Source organism: Stylophora pistillata, chromosome 1 (genome assembly GCF_964205215.1).
Source record: "Stylophora pistillata chromosome 1, jaStyPist1.2, whole genome shotgun sequence".
Taxonomy (NCBI): Eukaryota; Metazoa; Cnidaria; class Anthozoa; order Scleractinia; family Pocilloporidae; genus Stylophora; species Stylophora pistillata.
In genome coordinates this window covers 60,114,113-60,135,822 of record NC_142519.1, presented here as the reverse complement: position 1 = coordinate 60,135,822, position 21,710 = coordinate 60,114,113, and the positions used below count along the sequence as shown (strand labels likewise).

The following is a 21,710-nucleotide window of genomic DNA, read 5'->3' as shown; positions in this document are numbered from 1 at the left end:
CGAGCTTTAAGGAGGCTGTCAACAAACGTCTCTTTATCTGACACCATTCGCTGCGGCCTTCCACTGGTTTCCACTAGCTTCTTATGCTCGGACACTGCCTTACTGATCTGAGATTCGAATAGGGCAAAGATTATATTCAACTAAAATAATCGACTATTTGCGGTAATTTATCATTGGTTGATAACTTGAAAAATCACATGATCGGTATGAGACAACGAAGGCTTGTGGTAAGATCTCTCACACTGCACCAATTGGATACCGAGGAGCCTTTATCCAGGGAACACCGTAGTGATACGACAAAGTGTTCCTTTCATAGGGCGGAAAGTAACAGATACAGAGGTTAGAAGACACATTTTTCTGCTAGGACCAAAGATTGGGGAGTCCCCAGAGAGGAGTTTTCCCACTAACAAGTATCCCCCCCTCCCCCAAAAAAATCCTCCATAGTGATTGGTTTATATTTTCCCTCAGTCAACACATACTGCAGCCAATTATATCCAAATGTCTGAGTGAAATTATTTCCGGAGAAAGTTGCTGGGCATTCCTTATTTTACCCTTATTTTACAATATTTCGTTTTAGATTGATCTAATCGTAAACTGAATGGGGCACAATCAGTAAAGTTAACATACCCCATTCATTCGTTCAAAGAAGGCACATTCGCCCACTAAAAACGAAGCAGGTTTTTTTTTTGCCTCCAAAGTTTTCCCAACGATCCACGCCTTTGGGTGACCACATGTCAAGTTATGTTAACACTCTGAAAAACTCGAAATGCCGACCGCAAATAGAAACACAGAAGTGTCCTGCAGAATCTCACGAGACTCCCAGCAAAAACATAATTATTTTGCAGGTAACTATCATTTACCCGTAACAGACCTCTAGTTCAATTCTGCTGAATGGTAATTTTCATTCAACTATTTTTTTTTCAACTTAGAAGCGGCTTAAGCACGCCGCGGCAAAACACAATGATTGCTGACCGGGTGCGAGCACCGAAGATTGACTAAACCACGTATAACCGAATTACTGGTTGAAATTCAAGGACCAGGATATTTTGCCGCAAGAAGCCCTTTGGGAGTCATTTATGTTGACGTGTTATAATACATTTTTTGTAAAAAATTCGTGTGTGTTTCAATATTTTACCAAGATTTTTCTCGCAAACTCTGTATTAAATAATGATGCTAGTTTGACACGGAAAAAAATTACAAAAACATTTGCCTTCGAAAGGTCTACCGTCTCCTTTCACTCCCTTACAAGCTATACACAGAGTTAAAAAACCCTTGGACAATTGTAACATGCCTTAAAGTCATCACACTGTCTTTTACTTTTGTAAACAACATTTGTTTATTTCTTTTGTCCTCTTCAAATATAACAAAGTCTGATTTTGAGTTGGAAACAAGAATGTTTCCTTAAGAATTAGGGACAAAGTGTACGGCACTTGAACTCGCATACAAGATGAATATAATAAGTAAGGATTTCAAGAAAATCAGAAAAGAAGTGAAAAAAAAGAAAAGAAAGAAAGAAACTAACAGACTTACTCTTTTAACATGGAGTGACTCCAAATATTCTTTGCGAGCCTCAATCACAGCCTTCCTTTCCAGCATCTGTTTGTGTTCTTTCTTAGATGACCGCAAATACACCTGAATGATCTTCTGCTGCTCCTCTTGGCACTTTTGCTGAGAGTGAAGAGAAAAACAAACTTTTTAAGTAAAAAACCACGATAAATGTTTCAAAAGATGTATCTTGCATTATGCAGACTTGCTATTTATCAGCCTATGGGTGGTACATTATTATCCTCATCGCAATGGTGGATGCTAGGACAAGTTGATGTATGATTCTGTCATCACTAAGAGCAAGTCTGAAGAGGAAGTCATATAATTTAACTGCTTCAGTGTTCTCCTTTTAAGGCGGTAACCAGTAAAAACTAACATATCTGTATCTCTCGTAACTTCTAATATTGCTTGAAATTTTTAAAATTCTGCCAGTTTGAAAATTTCATAACTAAATAATGTCATGCTTAAAACAAGGGAGAACACTGCTTTCTACAAAAGCGTTAGGTACTGTACAGTAGCTGCAGTGTAGTCTTTTTAGCTTGTACAGATGCTGATTGGTAAATTACAGAACTTTTTACAACAGGATGGAACCTCCATTAATCTTTGAAAAGTTGACAAGTTGTGAACATTTGTAATGTTTTACCTTGATGATTTCGGGCTGAATTTTAGTAATGGCCTTGTGTAAAGCTGTTGACATCAGTGTCAGTTGGTTTCTGAGTCGTTCAGATGGCATAGACTGGGAAAGCGGGAGGTAAATGCAGATTAGTTGACTGAGATGATAAAAGAATTAATAGCCAGGAAAAACACATTGCAATTGAGTATTGTAAAATCAAAATAAAGAGAATCACAACTACAAATCACAACAACAATTGACAAAAAAATTTATTACAAAGAGCCAATGAGAACTTATGTTAAAACATGCAAACTGCCCATAGAACAGGTACACATGGGTCGCCAAGTCATGAATGCTTTTACAGTCAAACTAAGCGAAGGGTTCCCCTCAGGATTACAATAATGATTTGATTATTTGCATATTGAACCTGCTAATCGTTTCAGGAGCGCAATAACGAATTGAATATTTGAACATGGAACCCGCTAACCGTTTCAAGAATGCAATAATGGATTGATTATTTGAAAATTGAACCCAATAGCCGTATTCGTTTTGAAAAGGCACGGATCACTGTTCAAATCAAAAGTCCATATCTGATCGGATTATGCGAACACGTGATGATGGATCGGAACTATTTCAACATGGCATCAGACATGGTGGGAAAGGTGAGTCCGAGTGTTGTGTAGAACTTCTTCTAAAGGTTGTAAATGGAATCTTATTGAGAACGTTTTTCGCTTATTTACATCTTGATGAACTTGTAGAAATTCTTGTGTGTATTCATGGTCGAAAAATAGTTTACGGGCGACTGAAGCCATGCTTTAATGCTTTAATGCTTTAAGGCTTTAATAGGTTTACTCCTAAAATAGTTAAAACTATACTAGGAGTTTTTACAGTATATAACTTCTAACTATATTTAAAAGTATTAAAATAGTGATGACAATAATAAATATTAACATTGATTATAACACAATAATATTTCTAAAATAAATAATTAAAATTAATATACACCGTATAAATAAAAGCTCCACTGTCTTTAAATATATAAGGACACATTGGCCTTGAAATCATCTAGAGAGTTAGGGATTTGAGGTAAGTTCATATTGTTCCAAGTTCTGATAGTTCTGGGGTAGAAGGAATATTTGTATGTGTCATTCAGGGTGCAAAGCTGTTGGAACGGCACTCAATTAAGGTACCTTGATGGTCTGGTAACTTGCATTATCTCGGATGGTTGCGAGACTTTTTTTTATTTCGTTGATATTTGCGATCGAATGTTTTCGCAGTGTTTTTACAGTGCAGTTTGTTCATTTTCAGTCAAATAAAACAATCTTATTGGACTTCAGAAATGGACTTCTAATTTGAACAATGATCCGCTCCTTTTCAAAACGGATATGGCTATTGGGTTCAATATTCAAATAATCAATCCATTATTGCATTCATGAAACGGCTAGCGTTATAATAATCAAATAATCAATTCATTATTGCATTTTTGAAACGACTGGCGGGTTCATTATCCAAATGATCGATTCATTAATGTAATCTTGAGGGGTATGCTTCACTTAGTTTGACTATAAGGTACGTATTTTGGTTTCATCAACTGATAAAACTAATGTAAAGTTGTTACCATAAAGAGTTATAAAAGCTGATATTTTGAGTGTTAGCCCATCATCCTTCATCTTGCCCTCGAAATGCTAGCTTTGAAACTCTTTACAGTGGCCAATTTTCATTATCAACTCAGTTGATAAAACCAAAATACCTTGTTACCCCAGCTGACACTGCACCCCAGTTTCTTTAGAAACTTACCCACTTGATTCATGATTGGTTTCAGTTTTGTACTAGGTTGGTCAGAAAGGTGGCACAATTTTTCTGGACTGATCAATACCATTGTAAAGGAAAACAATACAAAACTGGATTACCTTTGTAACTCAACAGAAGAACGTGTTTCACTAAGAAAAATGCAGAAAAGTTATACCTGGAGATAAGGCCCTTCTGGCACCTCCTCTTTATTGGCCACATGCAGGTCAAGTCCAAACCTGACAGCCTTAGTTCTGTGATCAATGCGTACCTGTTTAAAAAAAAAAAGTGTATGTGCAAGGTTTTTTCTTCTGGTTTTAATGAAAAACATTCAACTGTTTTGGTTATTTTCAATGACTGCATCATAAGTAAAAGTAATCCTACATTTGTTACGGTTACCATAATAAGTAAAAGAGACCATAATCATATTCCAGATAATTCAGCCCAAATATATGGGTCATGAAGAGTCACAATTGAATAGTACAGTATCCTACATAATTATCTTCTCTCTGTGTCTTCCCACTAGCTATAACAGTTCACTGTTTCAGAGTTTCATATAGACAGTCGAAACATTTGACTAGAGCATACTTGAAGTTCATTTTGCACAGCAACATCCACGATTGCTTTTTCCAACTGAAATTCTGTGGCAAATGGCAGCAAGGATAACAGCCTAGAGAACTCAATGGTTTGGTACACCTGTGAAACCTACAACAAAAGTACGAGTTCTACTGAGCAACTTGTTGTCCGTCAGTATGTGCACTACAATTGGTCAGTTTAGTGAACCATATTTCACTGCACAGCATGCTTAGTTTAAAAATTCATTTCGATTGAAATTTATGTCCTCTAATTGAACTCAGAGTTAAAATTTATGAACCTCATTATCTCAGTCCTATTGTAAGTTATGGAGCCACATTCTTTTATACTTGGATTCATGGCCCAAGCACCCCACGCTGGGGCTTTAAATCTAAGCCAAAGAAAACTTGGACAACCATTTAACTCCCTCTCACATTTGAAAAGATTGATTGCTTGAATTTATACAAATTAGTTGAACTGACCAAATTCATCTCAAGCATTTTTAATATGTCCTTGTTCAGGGCTCAACCCTAACTTTTAAACTTATTAGCCAAGTGGCTGGTGACAACTTAGACGTTACAACAATTTCAGTTTGTTTATTAGCCAAACTAGCGAGTGGAAACAAAAAACCACTAGCCACAATAGAATTTCTACTCGTCTGTGGCTGGTTGGCTAACATTAGTGTCAAGACCTGCTTATTGGAGGAGAGGGATTACTGATAAAGATGGCATTCTGGCAATGATAAGGACAGGACCAAAATTTAAAGAACCATTGCAGCAACATGTTTAGATGCACCATTTACAGCAACAATACCTGTTTGAGCAGCCGCACAATGGCAACATACTGCAAGGGTGTAATGTACTGATTCAATTCTAATTCTTCATTCTCCTGTAAGAATTCAAAGAATTCATTGACCCTTGAGCAAAACTGAAGAGGAGAGAAGTCCTTCTCCAGATTCTGGAACAGGTCTTGTAACTGTGGCATTATGTGCTGCTGGACGTTCAACTTCAACTGAAGTAATCAAAGGAAAAATAACTAATTAATACATGTACACCAAAACCCTTGGACTCTCAGAAGTGATTAACATGTAACTTCTCCTTATTATATCTGTACAATATCCAGCAAACAGGGAATGAGACTTATCAGGTAGAAGTTTTACTCTTGATCCATCAACAAATTCTCTCAATTAATTTATAGGGGAATGTGAAGCAGCTAGAGGGGAGAATTAAACTCATCTCTCCAAGAGTTCAAGGTTTAAGAAAAGACAGCTGATAAAATCCCACTATTTGGCAAACATTGTCTTCTATCACAACTGCTTAACATAAAGAAGGACTAACTGAAGCACTGATTTCCATGTTTATCAATTTCAATCTAATCTCACACATCCTTGTCTGTCTGTAAGACATATTTAATCACTTTCACCAGAGTGTGGTGAGAGTCACACAACAGAGCGAGGCTCCAAATTAAGTGCGCCCAATATCCCACCCATCCCACCCCAGGGAAGGACATCCATCACACAGTAATCTCGTGTGTGGGAAATTAACGTCTCCTACCCCAACCCTGCAGGAGACGGGACCTCCATTTATTCGTCCCTATCCGAGAAGACTAGAATATCTAACCATTTCTTGATGTTATAGAAAGGTACATGTACAAAATTCTTCTCAATTATTTTAAGACCCCGAGTGTTGGTCCAGCCGGGGCTCGAACCCTCGACCTCCCGCACAACAGTCCAGCACTCTATCCATTGAGCTAACCGGGAGGCAGTTAGTTCAGTAGTTTGCAACATCAAGAGTTTTTCACGAATTCAGGTCTCTTGTAACAACGTTTTAAAGGCTGTTAAAATGTTGTGACTCCTGTAAACCCTACCATGTCATTTATAAGTGATGCTCTGGTGGGGATGGTCTGCAGCCCAAGAAGGCTGGCTAAACGACGAGACTTTTCCCGTGCAATCTCATCTGACTCCAGATGTCTTTCTGTTTCACTGAGGGACACTGGGATTGGAATGGCTAGGGTTGCAAGAACAACTCTGGTTGCCATTCTGACAAGGAAAAAAGAAAAATCCTCTACATGCGAGTGTCAGTATAATAGGCCTTTTGCAGTTCCAGATCACATGCTTAGATACCGCATAGCAACGCCATACTGGAGAGCAAGCACTCCAGTGATCTCAGACAAAATAGAGATCACATAGGTCTGCATTCAAACAAAGAATACAGCGGATAACAAGTTAAAGGGTATCTCAATTCGAGAAATCTTGTAAGTTTTAATCAACAGCTCCCCTGGAGTGTATCAGCAAAAAATGAATTTTGGTGTGATTTTGCTGCTGATACACTCCGGGGAAGCTGTTGATTACTGCTTACTGGATTCTCGAATTGGGATACCTTTTGACCTGTTATCCGCTGTATTCTTTGTTTGAATGCAGACCTCTGTGACCTCTATACTGTCTGAGATCACTGTAGTGCTTGCTCTCCAGTATGGCGTTGCTATGCGGTATCTAAGCACGTGATCTCTAGCTGCAAAAGGCCTATTTCAATACCACTCTTCTCAGTGGCCATTACAATGTATGTACTTAAGACAAAGACAGACATCAAAAGTATGATTACATGCCATCTCAAAATCAATAGGCTGACAGAATTAGCTAGGAGCACTGGCCTTTCCTTTCTGGACAACATGCCTCAGGATTCCACAAACTCTTGCACTAACTGTGTGCACTGTTTAGCAATAAATGAGCCATTTCTGGCCTTTTTTTACTCTTTGCCATCTTTACCCTGTTTAACCACTGTTTAGAGATGCTGTAAATGCACAAATCTGAACTGAAATCTTGTACATTAAGAAACTCGCTGGATGTACATGTAACCCAAGAATAGGTAGTCCTCCACCTCAAAATATGGAGAGGTGGAATTGGGTTGAAACAGGTGCAAGAGAAGAAAAAACTGAATAGCATGACACCCTTGCAAGGAAATAAAACTACTATACACCTGACTTCTAAACTACTCTATTATTCAATGACTAAAACCTTGATTTCCTTTCTCATAAGGACACTAATTTTTCCCTTCAAGATCCTTTTCCTCGGCAAGGTGGAAAAATGAAATTCTCTGTACATACAAAGAAAAGTTCCCAAGATTTACTTACTTCTGGTGTTCCTCTGTTGTCATTGTACGTTTCTGTTCCTTTGACAACACATACAATCGATGGAGAGTGCATGCATGGAATAAGTAATTCTCAGCTTTCCAGAAGACAAGAGCAACCTTCTGATAGTAATTGGCCATCACTTGAGGCTTTGGAGGCCTCTTGGACAGCTGCATGAGTCCGTACACATCTTCAGCTGCTTTGAATGCCTCCTGCAAATCAAGGAAAGAACAGAAGATAGGAAAACCTTCCTTTAGAATTGACATTAATCTGCAGAGTTCATATTCTTTTCCTGAGTTTATGCATAGGTACACATTTTTTGAAAAACAAAATTTGGGAGTATTCCAATGCATTTAGTATCAACAAGTGACGATTCTGCAAAGCTAGGCCTGTATACTTGCCTGTATACTTGCCTATATACTTGCATTCACAAGTCACAATTCCTTTAAATAATAACTAATTTTCAATTGACAAAAAAATTAAATAAAAACAAAAGGAAAAAGGCTTTTGGTCTGTTGAAACTACGCATTACTTCATGCAACCTTCATGTATTTGCCAACTGTCTGGCAATTTGCCAGTTGTATTGTATTTGTCACATTGTCTATGATCTATGACTGAACAGATGCACGGCAACAGGTAATCTGTTTGTGAAATGAAATAGACAACAGGAAGCCCATACCCTTTTCTAGATGATAAGTGACAGCAAACAAACCTGCCAAAGCTCCATGTTGATGGCGCTTTCTAGCTGAGCCAGTCGTGTCTCGCGATGAAGTTGCAGAGTTTCAGGGTTAGTGAGGTTAACTGTGTTTGGTTGCCCTTGGTGCTTGATGGCACCAACTTCAATAAACTCTAAATGATGGATTTTGGAAAAAAGTACATATTATCATTTCCAAAACAATTATAGAGAGTTATAAACTATATTATTGTTTGAAGATTGTGTCCTATACAATGAATATATGAAGTTCATATATTTTGAACTGCGTTTGTAGATACGTATGATGCACGATCCTCGCAGTAGAGAGCGCTATTTATGCAATAGCGAAAATCAGACCTGAAAAAAATCAGGCCTGTACGGGATTCGAACCACTGACCTCTGCGATACTAGTGCAGCGCTTTACCAATTGAGCTAACAAGCCAACTGGAAGCAGGCCATTAAGTTGATTCGTAATAAACCCGTGATGATAAATCAGAGACAATGAATAAATGAAGTTCATATACTCGCTATTGCATAAATAGCGCTCTCTACTGCGAGGATCGTGCATCATACGTATCTACAACCGCAGTTCAAAATGGATCGGATCGCATTTTTCACGATTGGATTGACTATAATCACGAGAGTATAACATAATGGAGTTGTATTTCCAATAGATTTACTTCAATTGAGCTCGCACATTTTCGGGACTTTTGGGGAAAGAAAATTCTGGTGAGTAGGGCTTCAAAAATGATTCGTTTGTAAATATTTACGATGAGTAAATGAAGTGTACCAGAATTTTTGTACTGTAAGTAAAAACAAAAGGTTTTCCACATTTGGTTTAACAAATGCGCACATTCATTTTAGGATGACCTAGTTTAAAATGGCTCTATAAGGTAAGTGCCTGAGCAGGAAGTGACTAATGGATCGCAAAAATTACACTTGCCAAAAAGTGACTAAAATGGGGGTCTATAACTGGCCACCGAATAGACAAAAAAAGTGGGACAGTGACAAATTTCCAGAAGAAGTTTACTAAAGTAACCTCCTCAAGCATGATTTCATGTCAGCCTCTATCTGCATATCTAGGAAGGCAGCGCTGCTGAAAGCGAGGTTTCCCCTCTGATCAGGGCCAGGTACACCAGGTGGTCTGCCCCAAAATAAAACAATATTTGCCGATATCTCAGGTACTGCTAGTTACAAAATGGGTGATTCTTTGTCTAGTAATGCATTGTGTTTCACATACGGTACTGCCTCGAATCAGTACCCCTTTCGAATAAGTGCCCCCCTCCCTCTTCACTTTCGTAAACTTTCCTCAACTAATGGGGAATAGTTTTATTACCATCTCTATATTGACGTCTACGCGGATTACAATGTGGATTTCGTTTTACTGTTAAAGAATTAGCTAAAACAAAGTTGCTGTAACGATAGTTAACAACGTTTTAAAGCGCTCCCCCCCTCGATTAAGCATCCTCTCCATCAAGCAGAAATTTTAATAAGTACCCGGGTGTTAGCTTTGCCACCAAACTTTTATCCTAATTTCCATGTAGCGTATACAAACCAGCAACCGAACCGCTCACAATCATTGTACCTAGCTATGTACAGCCTACCCAACAGGCTGCTGTGCTTAAACTACCTTGTCCCTTTTGCACTGACGTTTTCCCTTGCAAGCAAATTGTTTCGACTTGTCACGTGCCCGAGGCCTCAACTAAATTTGAAAATACTCATGTGATTCTCTAAAGGATGTTCTTAAACATTTAATTCCTTACAACTAAAAACAATGTTTCTATAAATTGGTCTGCGATGTGATTTTATAAGTCACTTGCAGCCATTTAGGCACTCAGATTATCAGATAATCAAACAAAAATATTGCTGCAAGGCGGACGATATAACTCATTGAAAGAAAAGCCAAATCATGAGTTATTTGAGCATCTCCTTTTTGGACTCCTCGCCAATCGCCGCCAGACCAGTCCAGGGTGTTGCAGTTACAACCCTGACATACGGGTTCACGATAAGGTATTCTATAGGGAGCATAACTACCGATTTTCGTTGACCACGGATCTCTGTCACCCGAGCAGAAAGGATTGAATTCTCCAATGACTTTGTCGAAAAGACCTTTCACCACATCTGATGGAGCACATGAAGGTCTTTCTGTTTATCTGAGATATGCGAAACAAGCAGGATGACTTCCATTACTGTCAGTTATAAGTTTCTCGTTAATATCAGCTCCAGGAGGTAACGAATGTTTATTCAGAAATATGTGCTATTACACATTTCGCAGAAACGCAAGAATACACTCGAAAGCGAAAACTAAAACCGTCTATTTACAGGGATTCCAATGATAATCTACAAATGTTTCCATAGTTGAACCGAGCAAATATCCAAATTTGACAGAAAGGCAGGTTTTCTACGAACAGAAATTACACTTTAGCGAGCGAAATTACAGTGCACATGTAATACGATAAAACTTACCGATTGTTCAGAGTTTAGAGTAACCAACAACAACAACAATGTTAGGTAGCAATATATGCCAGTACAAACACGACTAGTTCCCTTTCGACAAAGACATGGTCGACTTCCCGGTTGTTGACGTCAAATGTAGGCATGCAATGGGAGCTACATTTGCTTCGAACCCAACCCACTTTCGCTGATAAATAATCCCCAACATCTAAAGATAAAAGGCTATTGGATAACGTTGTGTTCTCCTTTCAGCTCTCCTTGCAGGTCTTGGAATTTGCTTTGCACGAGTTGCAGACCTATCTCTTGATTTCTCGATACCACTACTCCACTTTGTCGGAAAAACTTGTGGGAGCCTCCGTCATACTGCTTCTACTTAGAGCACTGTTCTTCATCATGTGTGGCATTAGATCGTCCAAGCGCATCCACGACAGAGCTATTTCTACACTGCTTACGGTGTCAGTCCAACACTTTGAAAATGAAGAGAAAGATAGTTTCTTAAAAGGATTTTCTGAAGATGTTGAATGTTTGGACGAGAAGCTCCTCTCACACATTCTGTAGTTGGTTCAGTCGGTGTTTGAACATGCTGCAGTGGCTCTTATAATCAAGGTGACAGCCCCGTTGGTGACTCTCGCTCTCATACCTGCCTTTTTTATTTCATGTGAGGTTGGGAAAAATATCTCCGGCTGGAGCGACAGGTTCGAGATAATTAAACCAACACCTTAAAGCCTCTTTTGACGAATTTTTCGGAAACTATGATGGGTGCAGTCACCATTCCGGAGCCTCTCAAAAGGAAAACTACTTCATGAAAGAGTTTTTCAGGTAAGATTTATCACTGACATCAAGACCTAGTTTCTAGTTGATGTTCCCGTTACTGTTTCAGAATTAATTTTCTTTCAATCCAACAAACGTTTTAGTTAGGGAACAGTCATTAATTATCTCCTGGGGAAGGGTGGTTTGGAGGATTTTGGGGCAGTTCATGATTTTCCAGGGGGAACAGAGGAGGGGAGGTTAGTCGTTGTTACAGAGTACAAAGCGGGAACCGAAAAAATTGACCACCAAGGGGAAAAAAAGAGGGGGGGTCTTCAGTCGTCGCTAACAGAGTTCAAAACGGGAACCAAAAAAATTGTCCGCCAGGGGGAAAAGAGGGGGAGGTGTTCAGTCGTCGCTAGCAAAGTACAAAGTGGGAACCAAAAAAATTGACCGCCAGGGGGAAAAAAATGGGGGGGTGTTTGCTTATCAAGATAAAAATAGTCCAAATTTTTGGTCATATTATTTACTGTGATGAATGAAATAATTTAACAGATAAATATAATGACAAGTGAATACGATTTGATATCTATTTTTGAATATTATGAAAATAATCCGAATGTATTAATTATACACACATTTGGAGAATTAGTTTCGAGAAATAGAAAAATGCAAAAAGTGTATCATAAAGGTATTACTGATTTAATCAATATTTTAAATAATAAAAAAATTATTTATTGTGAATTAAAGAAACCTGGTAAAAAGATTATTTTAAGACCAGAACAAATAGAATTCAAGAAAGAAGTTAAGAATAAAGATAATTATTTTGTTAGTAATGATTTTAACCAAATAATTGATTTTATTGATTACCACGTTTAAAAATCCGATATATGATTCTCCTGTGAGTTTCAAATGTTTCTTGTGTTTTAAAATTGTGGTAGCATAGTTTACATCTAATTCAAGCATTTTGGAAGAATAAAACTAGTTATTTTATTATTTCATCATGTTCAGCCAGATTGCAATTTGAAAAACACTTCATCCTTTATTTAAGGAAAAACCGATGGTAAAAGTTCAAAACAAACATGGAGGAAAGGCCAGTCAAAAAAGCTCGTGGCAACTAACTGAGCAGCGCATGCGTGCACACGATTACATCATAATACGTCGGAACATTCTCCCCTTCTTGATATGCAATATCAATAAAACAATTAAAATTTTAAACTTAATTCTGTAGCTCATCAATTCAATGTTCTCCTTGTAGAATGTCCGTTAAATTAATGTTAAACGCAACTGTTCATATCACTTAAATGTTTATCTTAACGGAATCTAAAAGTCACTAATGCTCCAATGGACTAAGTTTCTCAATCGGTCTCTGAAACACACTCTTTCCGACTTGGACATCAACAACTTGAACTTTGTCTTCACCAGGGAACCCTTTCACAATTCGGCCCAGAGGCCATTTGCCTCTTGCAGTATCTGTGGACATGACAATAACCACATCTCCAACTTTCAAGTCAGCTCGGTTGCCACGCCACTTCTTCCTTCCACTAAGACTTGGAATCCACTCCCGTAACCACCTATGCCAGAAGTGGCGAACAAGTTCCAGGACTCGGCGCCATCTCTTTCTTGGGTTAAAAGCCACCTCGTCGACAGTTTCAGCAGCAAACTTCCCTCCTAACTGGCCGTGAAGAAAATGGTTGGGAGTGAGAGGGGTTAGGTAAGTTGGATGGGTTGACTGGTACGTCAGAGGTTGAGAATTTATTAACCTTCTGCGCCTACAGCAGCACTCAAGAGTTCTTCATCCATGATGTCTGCACAGTTCAAGATGGCATAAATGGCTTTCTTGGCAGCCTTAATCATAATTTCATGTTCATGCGTTGCGACGCCATTCTAAAGAACACGTTCAGAAACGAGCCAGTGTCTAGGCTAAATGCTACTTTCAGATGCACAGCCCTTGTCGCTAAGCATGTGAATAGACAAAGGTACCTCTTCTGACGGGTCTTGCCTCTTCCTTGTTTAGCAATGAAAGGTCCCCCAAAGTCAACAGATGTTTCGCCGAGGGCTCGTAAAGACTTCCGCATACGTAATTATGGCAAAGGGGCCATAATCTGCTTGGCTGCAGTAGCTTCCTTCTTCGGCACCGCATGCACTGTTTTCCCCACTCTTTGATTGCCTCTCCAGCTGAGATTATCCAATATTGAATTGAAAGCTGAGCCAATACTTGATTGCTTCCCGCATGTTGAGTCTGCTCGTGAGCTTGCTTGATTATGAGGGTCGTGACCCAATGATTACGAGGTAAGATGATAGGGTAACAGGTCTCCCAGGGTAAGTACTCTGCATAGCGAAGTCTTCCATCACACCTCAGGACTCCCTCTTCATCTAAAACAGGTTTCAAAGGTTGCAGTTTACTTGTGCTTGGTAGTCCTCTCCCAGCCTTTACTGCCCACATCTCTTCCTTGAAGACCTCTTCCTGTGCTTGTCTGATAAAATGCGTCCCTGCAGAGATGACTTCATCGGGTTGTAGGGCACCTTCTCTCCTAAGAGCTACTGGTAAACAACAGCTCTCTATGATACATATGATGCACGATCCTCGCAGTAGATAGCTCTATGAATCGGTTCACTAGCGCAGAAACCCTTGTGAGCTTACTCCAACTTGAGTATCTTCGTGGTTCTAGTCGGTCTTCACTGCTTGAAGAAAGGAATGCTCTTTCCTCAGTACGTTTCTTCATCTGGTGCGACTTCCGAATCTCAACATCTAACACTCTCTCGGTTTCAATTTTGTTCTCTGGCCACTCAGAAGGGTCCTGCTTTAGGAAGGTGGTACCACTCCACCATTTGTCTTCATCAGCAAGAGTGGAGACACTAAGCCCTCTAGTAAGTAAGTCAGACGGGTTCTGCTTAGTTGGCACATATCTCCACTGCTCCGGATTTGTAGACGCCTGGATTTCCCCTACGCGATTAGCCACAAATGGTTTAAATCTTTGACTCTGACCTCGAATCAAGTGAAGTACATCCATGCTGTCAAACCAAAAGACCCATTTGCTCTTGTCAATGCCAAGTACCTGTCCTACGTTCTCTGCAAGTTTGAGTCCTACAACAGCCGGCATGAGTTCCAATCTTGGTATGCTGACGGCTTGGAGTGGTGCAACACGCGATTTTGATGCCACAAGGCGGGAAGAAACAGTTCCATCCTTGTAAAGGTGTCTAACATAACAGGCTGCACCATATGCTTCTTGGGATGAATCCAAAAAAGTGCAAATGGTCATCTCTTCAATAGTAGCGGGATCCCTCAGGCATCGAGGAACCTTAAGACTGGACAGTGCTGGCAGTTCATTGGACCATTGTGTTGCCTGCTGTGACAAGTTTTCACCAACTGGCTCATCCCAGTCCACACCACTCGCCCACATTTTTTGAAGCAGGATCTTGGCTCGGACAGTGTATGGTGTTAACAGGCCAAGAGGGTCAAACAATGTTGATATCCCTTTCAAAAAATTTAGTTTTGTTTGGTCACATTTCTCAGCAGGCTGGTTGACTTGAAACTTAAACACATCCTCCACGGGGGACCAAAGGACTCCTAGGGTTTTGACTTGAGGTAATTCACCACTATCAAGATCAACTTCGGTGGCACAGTCTGAAGATGGAATGCTCTGCAAGACTTCCGGCTTATTTGATAACCACTTCCTGGCATACATCCCAGCTGAACCCCAGAGCTCTGATAATTGGTTGTATAGTTCAATTGCAGTTTTCACGTCAGGCACTGAATCCATGCTATCGTCCATGTACGTACTTTTCAAGATGGCTTCGGCTGCCAGGGGAAACTCTGACTGATATCTCTTGGCATGTTCTTGGGCAACAAATTGGGCTTCAAAAGGAGATGAATTCACTCCGAATACTACACGGTCACATTAAAAGATGTTGGGCTCTTGTCTATCTCCATATTCTGCCACAAGAAGCGATGATAAGGTTGATCTTTTGGCTGCAATTTAACCTGTAAGTACATTTCTTTGATGTCGCACATTACAGCCACTGGTTCACGGCACAGTTGGAGAAGTACTGAAAACAAGTCATTCTGTAGTTTAGGCCCTTGGAATACGTTGTCATTCAGACACTCCATTACACTTTGCGGAGGCGTGAAATACTATGCGGGTTTTGGTTGTTGATTTATCAGGTCTTAGCCCTGGGAAATGTGGCAGATACCAACCTTGATCTGGTTTCTTTTCCTCCTGTGGAACTCTGCGGATGTATCCTGCTTCTTGATAGGTCTGCAGCACTCTCTCCTAAGCTTGACTAAGCTCAGGGGACTTTTGTAACTTCTCAGTATTTCGCAGACGGTACAATGCCATGCTGTAATTGTCTGGCAATAGACGTTTGCCACTCTTCCAAGGCATTCCAACAGTGTAATGACCGTCCACAAATGTCAGTGAGTTGGCAACTGTGTCCTAGCCAGCTTCTCATTTGGATTCACGATGTTAGTTTTTTAACTTGTAGGTTCATCAATGTCCCAGTACCGACGGATGAGGCTGTTCAGCTTATCTGAATCACTCAAGAGGAAGGTGAAGTTGGCATGGATTCGCTCTGCCTTGCCATCTGGGTTACCAATACAAGTCCACCCCAGTGGAGTAAGTCTAGCAATAGGTTCCCAAGATCGACCTTTCACATCTTTCAAAGAGTACAGCAGGTCTGCCAGGTCCACTCCGATTAACACGTCTACTGTTGTTCTGGGACCCACTTGAGGAAACTCAACGTTCTGCAAATGCTTCCACTTGGCGTGATACCATCTCCAGTCGACGACTTCCATGTTGCCTGTGACTCTCTCTGTTGTATAGGCAGACGCTTGTTTCAACACTTTTCCATTCAAACTGCTAATTGTAAATTCCACCACTGTTGTTTCGAATGTCTCCTGGTTATCATTCAGAACATTTACTGTTAGCTCATGTGGACTTCCTTCAAGCCCAAGTTCTGCTGCGATGTCACTGTTCAAGTAGGTTCTGCTGCTGCAGTCATCCAAGAGTGCATTTACTTTGATCTTTCTTTTCCCACTAGCCAATCGCCAGTTGTGGTCGCGTGGGTCTTCCCATTCGGCTCCCCTTCTCTAGCAGGCCCACTTCTAACACTTGTTGGTGCATTCGGAGGGTGTTCTCTACTTTGCTCCTCTGTGCTCACCCTTGGCCCCGAATCTACATGAAGCATCCGATGATGGTAGAACCGACACCCATTTATTCCACAAGATTTGCTCCAGAAACATGATTCCACGATGACCATTACTAAGACATCTAAAACACAGTTTGTGCTCCATCACCGCCTTCCATCTTTCATTCGCCGTCATCTCTTTGAAGTTTTCACACTTCCACAAACCATGTTGCTCTTTGCACAATTTGCACTTCCTTGTAGGTTTCTTCTTGGAACTATGATCTTCTTCAGTTAGGAAGGTTTGCTCTCTCTTGGTTCCATCTTTAAGAACAGCTGCTATGGTCTCCGAGGCTGTTGTTATGAACTCTGACGCCCTGTCAATGAACTCCCGTAATGCATTCACGTCTTCACTCTTTCTGCGATCAGAAAGCCACTGCTTGTATTTTGCAAGAAGGTTCTTGTTTAACTTGCATTGGAGCGTGATGTAGAGTGATCCATTCCCAAGTTCTCCCTCTTGTTTAGCATCTGTCAAGTTCACAACCAATGCATCCAGTAGTTCAGCAAACTTTTCAAGATCCTTCTCGCTCCCTTCTCTTAACTGTTTGAAGGCTTCTAACTCTTTGAGACACAGTGTAAGAGCTCTATGTTCCCCACCATACTTCCGTTCTAGTCGGGACTTGGCGGCTTCATATGCTGCCGAAAAATGACTAAGGTTCTCAATAACTCTGAGGGCTTCACCTCGGAGGCATTCACGCAATCTTAACAACTTGTATTCAGGCGTAGCCTTGACTTGGTCAACACACGAGCAAAAGGCTACCTTCCAAGACGCATAATGCTTCTTATTTCCAGCAAATTTCGGAATGCTTACTCTCTTAAGTGCTGCTGAGGAGTCAATACTGAGCTGGTCATTGGCAGAATTTAATAACTGGTCAGTGCCAGGGTACGACTGAAATTGGTCACGACTTGATAGAGGTTGGGCTTCAGCATGGGCTCCAGCTGCTGTTTTATACATATGATGAGAAAACACAATGGGTGGAAATACAGCAGATGATTGTACTGGCATAGTCTGAATGGAATTCACAAGTGTATTTAATGGCTGCTTCTGGTAAGGCAGTGGGCCACCTATTGTAGGAATTTGAGACATTGTGGCTGGAGGTACGTTGGGGGTTGAAGAATATACAATTCCATTCAATGGAGAAAATGAAGCTGCCATGCTGTTAACAGTAGCAGACGTAAAAGTAGGAAAATACGTGGATAAAGTACAGGGGGCACTTGGGGGTTCTTTTACTGTGGTCATCCTTGGGGTACTTTGATCTCTTAATGGTTGTTCTGGAACTGTCATACCTTCAACTTTCTCTCTTTGTTCCACAAGATCTCTCACTCGCTCACATGGCTTGTCCACAACAACTTTCTTACCTCCTAGATCTCGATCTTTTGCTAGTTGTTCTTTTGAGAGTCTCTCCTCTAGCTTTTTGTGACACTCTTCGTACGTTTTCTCCAGGATGTCCACAACTTGGTTCAGTTCTCGTTCTCGCTTTCTGATCTCCTCTTCGAGTCGTTCTGACTGATCCTTAAGTGCAGATTGTCCAGTTGGCGTGGTTCTGGAACCGTTTAAGGTACTATTGTGAATCGGACTGCCGCTTAGGTATCCCTTGACCACTCCTTCAATGTCACTAAAATCTTTTTCCAAACCTTCGAACTCATTCGCTACGGCACTAAGCCTCGCTGAATCACCAACATCCTCATAATGTGCTTCTAAGGTTTCGACAGCACAAACTACATCCTCAAATACAGCAGAAAGAAGACTCAAATTTTCCATCACCTGCATTTTCGAAGCCATTCCTCCCTCTAAGGTCATCAGTAATTATGTTTTTGTTCTTGTATAAGCGCCCTTGTCCTTCGCCTTGTCTTTCTTTAGTCGTTCGGCCATTCTGGTTTTCGTTCCAAAATTCGTCGCAAAATCCAGCTAAATAAGTCAACTCTTCTTGAAAGAACCTCGCTCTGCTACCAGATGTTCAGCCAGATTGCAATTTGAAAAACACTTGATCCTTTATTTAAGGAAAAACCGACGATAAAAGTGCACAACAAACATGGAGGAAAGACCAGTCGAAAAACCTCGTGGTAACTAACTGAACGGCGGGTGCGTGCACGCGATTACATCATAATACGCCGAAACAAATCATAATTCGATGATATGACAGTTTTAATATTCATATTTTCATAGGTTTCTGAAGTTTCTTTTTGGTTGTCAGACACTTTAAAATTATTTGTTGGTGATTTCAGCTCAATGGCAAAACCATTAAATTCTTGATGATTACATAGTAAAAGAATATCAGGTTGACCAGAAGTATATCCTTTTTTGTAAGCATCAGATCGTTTATAATTATTATCTTCTAATTCACTTAAACCAGGAACGATTTGACATAAGTTACCATAATTGTTTCTTATAAAATCAATAACTTTATAAAGAAGTGATTTTTCATTGTCTATCATGATCATATTGTTGTTTTCTTTATTAAACATTTTATATTGACCAGTTTTTCTGATTGATGGCAATACTTCTTTTGTTATCCACTTTTGAAACGGCTTAGCGCCATCTTTTTTGCTTTTTATCAGTAAATCAAAAAACCCATCTCATTTATTACAATTAACTCACGTTTTGCTTCCTTTTCTTGGGGGTCCCTTGAAGGGCACCCCAAGGAATTTGGTCTTACAAGCCATTTTTTGACTTTATCTTCTTCACCAATATGTGTTTTCAATGCTTTCTTTGTATTTTCATATCCTAAAATCTCACAAATATCTTTTCCAACAAACCAAGGATTATTTTTTTCATCAAATAGAACTTGAAGTGATCTAATTTGTGAATTATTAAAATTACGGGAAATCATTTCCATTACTATATATTTAAAATATATACATATATATATATATATATTAAATAGCTTGTAAATCTTTCAGAGGAATCCAACTATTGAAATCATCATCATAACCTTTCCATTTAACCAGAGCTTTTTTATTTTTGTAATCTCTCTTTACAACTTTGTGAATTCTAAATATATATACATACATACACAACCTTTATTAACGTGTCTAGTCATTCTAGTGCCTTTAAGCACTAATTGGGGACACCCTAAAACTACATTACATCATTAAAACAGATTAAAAATACTCTAAAACTAGTATACTAATTAATGGCACTAATGGACATCCTAAAACTACATTACATCATTAAAAAAAGTTATTAAATATTTTAAAACATTAAAGAAGCCCTAAGATATGTGCACATTCAGTTAACCAAAACATAAGTGGCATTCCCTCCCACATCCTACCAGAAATGATGTTACATCCTTCTTACGTATCATAGTCCTAAAGGATGCCAAATTTTCAATATTTCTCTCCCCCTTGCTTTTCAATAATTCAGGCTCATAGAAACCTTAAATTTTTTCATTCTTCAAATCTTTTAATTGATAGGTGATTGGGTTTGTATATTTTATTTTATCAAAAATGAATATCTCTTCTGTCCAATTCGGTGTATAACCTTTATCAAACAACTGTCTTTTATATTTCAATTGATATTCGAACCTTATCACTGATTTTATATTTCGGTTTTTGTTTAAATGAATTGATGTCACCATGTAGATTGAAATAAACCATTCCTTCATTTTTTTCCTCAGATGCTTCGACAGGAGTCATTTTGATTGAGTTGTGTTTGGTATTATTGTAATGACTTAGTATTTTCGGTAAAATGCTGAGATATTGAGTTTTGTCTTAGTTAGTGAATTGTTTCCACATTTTGTTTTTAATCGTTCTATTCCAACGCTCGACAACAGATGATTTCTCTTCATTTTCAGTTGAATATAATTCAACAGTATTTTTATTCAACAATTCTTCAATATGTTTATTGTAAAATTTTTTACCTTTGTCAGTCCACAACAACTCTGGCTTTCTTCCCTCTTTAAATATGGTTTTAAATGCTTGGCTTATGGATTCACCCTTTTTATCTTTTAAGGGTTCAATCCAACCATATTTACTCAATACATCAATAACCATAAGAAGATATCGATAACCTTTGTTCCATTTACTGAACTTCTGCATTTCAACCAAGTCTGCTGCCCAAATTTCATCAATATGATTTACGATTATACGCCGCCGAGTAAAGTTACGCTTGATTGGTTTATGTAATTCATCTGCTAATTTTACTTTCCAATTTACTTTACTTAACTGCTTTTTCCGTTTTTTGATACACCAAGACCTAGTTTTTGTTTATTATTAATTATAGTTCTTGCTACTTGACCCATTTTTGATATTTGTCCATAAGGTATCTCATCTAATTGTTCAACCATCCTTCGATCACAATCACCTTTATCTTTACCCATATCATAACAAATATCATGATAAGCAGCAATTTCATCAACGTTGTTGTGTGGTTGAACATTCCACTTTAATACTTCACCAGTGTTTTTATCATATTCTAATTGTTTATCAAGAGGATTGTACGGTCAACTCCCAACATTATGAATTATTGGATTCAGTTTTTTCATAGCATAATCAATTGCTTTTTTCTGTAATCCTTTATCACACATTGCTTCAGAGGCATAATATTTACCAGTGTTTACAAGTTTACGTCCATCCAAGGTATTCCATGTTGAGTGAAACCTTCTAATGCCATATCTGCAGCTGAACTAACGATACCAGATGCTTGTTTTATTTGTTTAATAAACTTTGTTTTAGTTATACCACATTCAGAACAAATACATTTCAACATCATTCAACCACTTTTAGTGGATTCATATCTTTCACTTCCTGAAACTTTCTTTTTGCTTGACACAATAAGACTTCATATATATAAATTAGATAGAACGTTTATAACATTTGTGTAAGTTAACCACTTTACTCAACACATCATTTCCAAGATTAGAATGCCAATTACAACAAAATAAAGCTCCTCCACTGTTATTTTTCACGAATTTAGTTTTGGTTCTAACGCATTCTGAACAAGTACATTTTAACATCATTCTGCCATTTTTAACTGGTTCATATCTC

At 39.0% G+C, this 21,710-nt stretch overlaps 2 protein-coding genes and 1 pseudogene across 9 annotated transcripts in view; 1 reads left to right on the top strand and 2 right to left on the bottom strand.

The window, feature by feature from the left end:
- Positions 1-21,710, bottom strand: part of LOC111347589 (eukaryotic translation initiation factor 3 subunit A) — an 86,051-nt gene that overhangs the window by 4,147 nt on the left and 60,194 nt on the right. For all 4 annotated transcript variants that reach the window (XM_088726685.1, XM_088726686.1, XM_088726689.1 and 1 more), the window contains 8 exons: positions 8,358-8,494; positions 7,649-7,857; positions 6,386-6,557; positions 5,333-5,530; positions 4,535-4,651; positions 4,125-4,217; positions 2,189-2,281; positions 1,531-1,668 (listed from right to left, as the gene is read on the bottom strand). In XM_088726685.1, the coding sequence (XP_088582811.1) occupies positions 1,531-1,668; positions 2,189-2,281; positions 4,125-4,217; positions 4,535-4,651; positions 5,333-5,530; positions 6,386-6,557; positions 7,649-7,857; positions 8,358-8,494 (1,157 nt within the window). The remainder of the gene's footprint in view (positions 1-1,530; positions 1,669-2,188; positions 2,282-4,124; positions 4,218-4,534; positions 4,652-5,332; positions 5,531-6,385; positions 6,558-7,648; positions 7,858-8,357; positions 8,495-21,710) is intronic.
- Positions 1-21,710, top strand: part of LOC111344481 (ciliary-associated calcium-binding coiled-coil protein 1) — an 80,280-nt gene that overhangs the window by 18,588 nt on the left and 39,982 nt on the right. The window lies entirely within an intron of this gene.
- On the bottom strand, positions 15,430-16,335 carry LOC148743499 (uncharacterized; annotated as a pseudogene).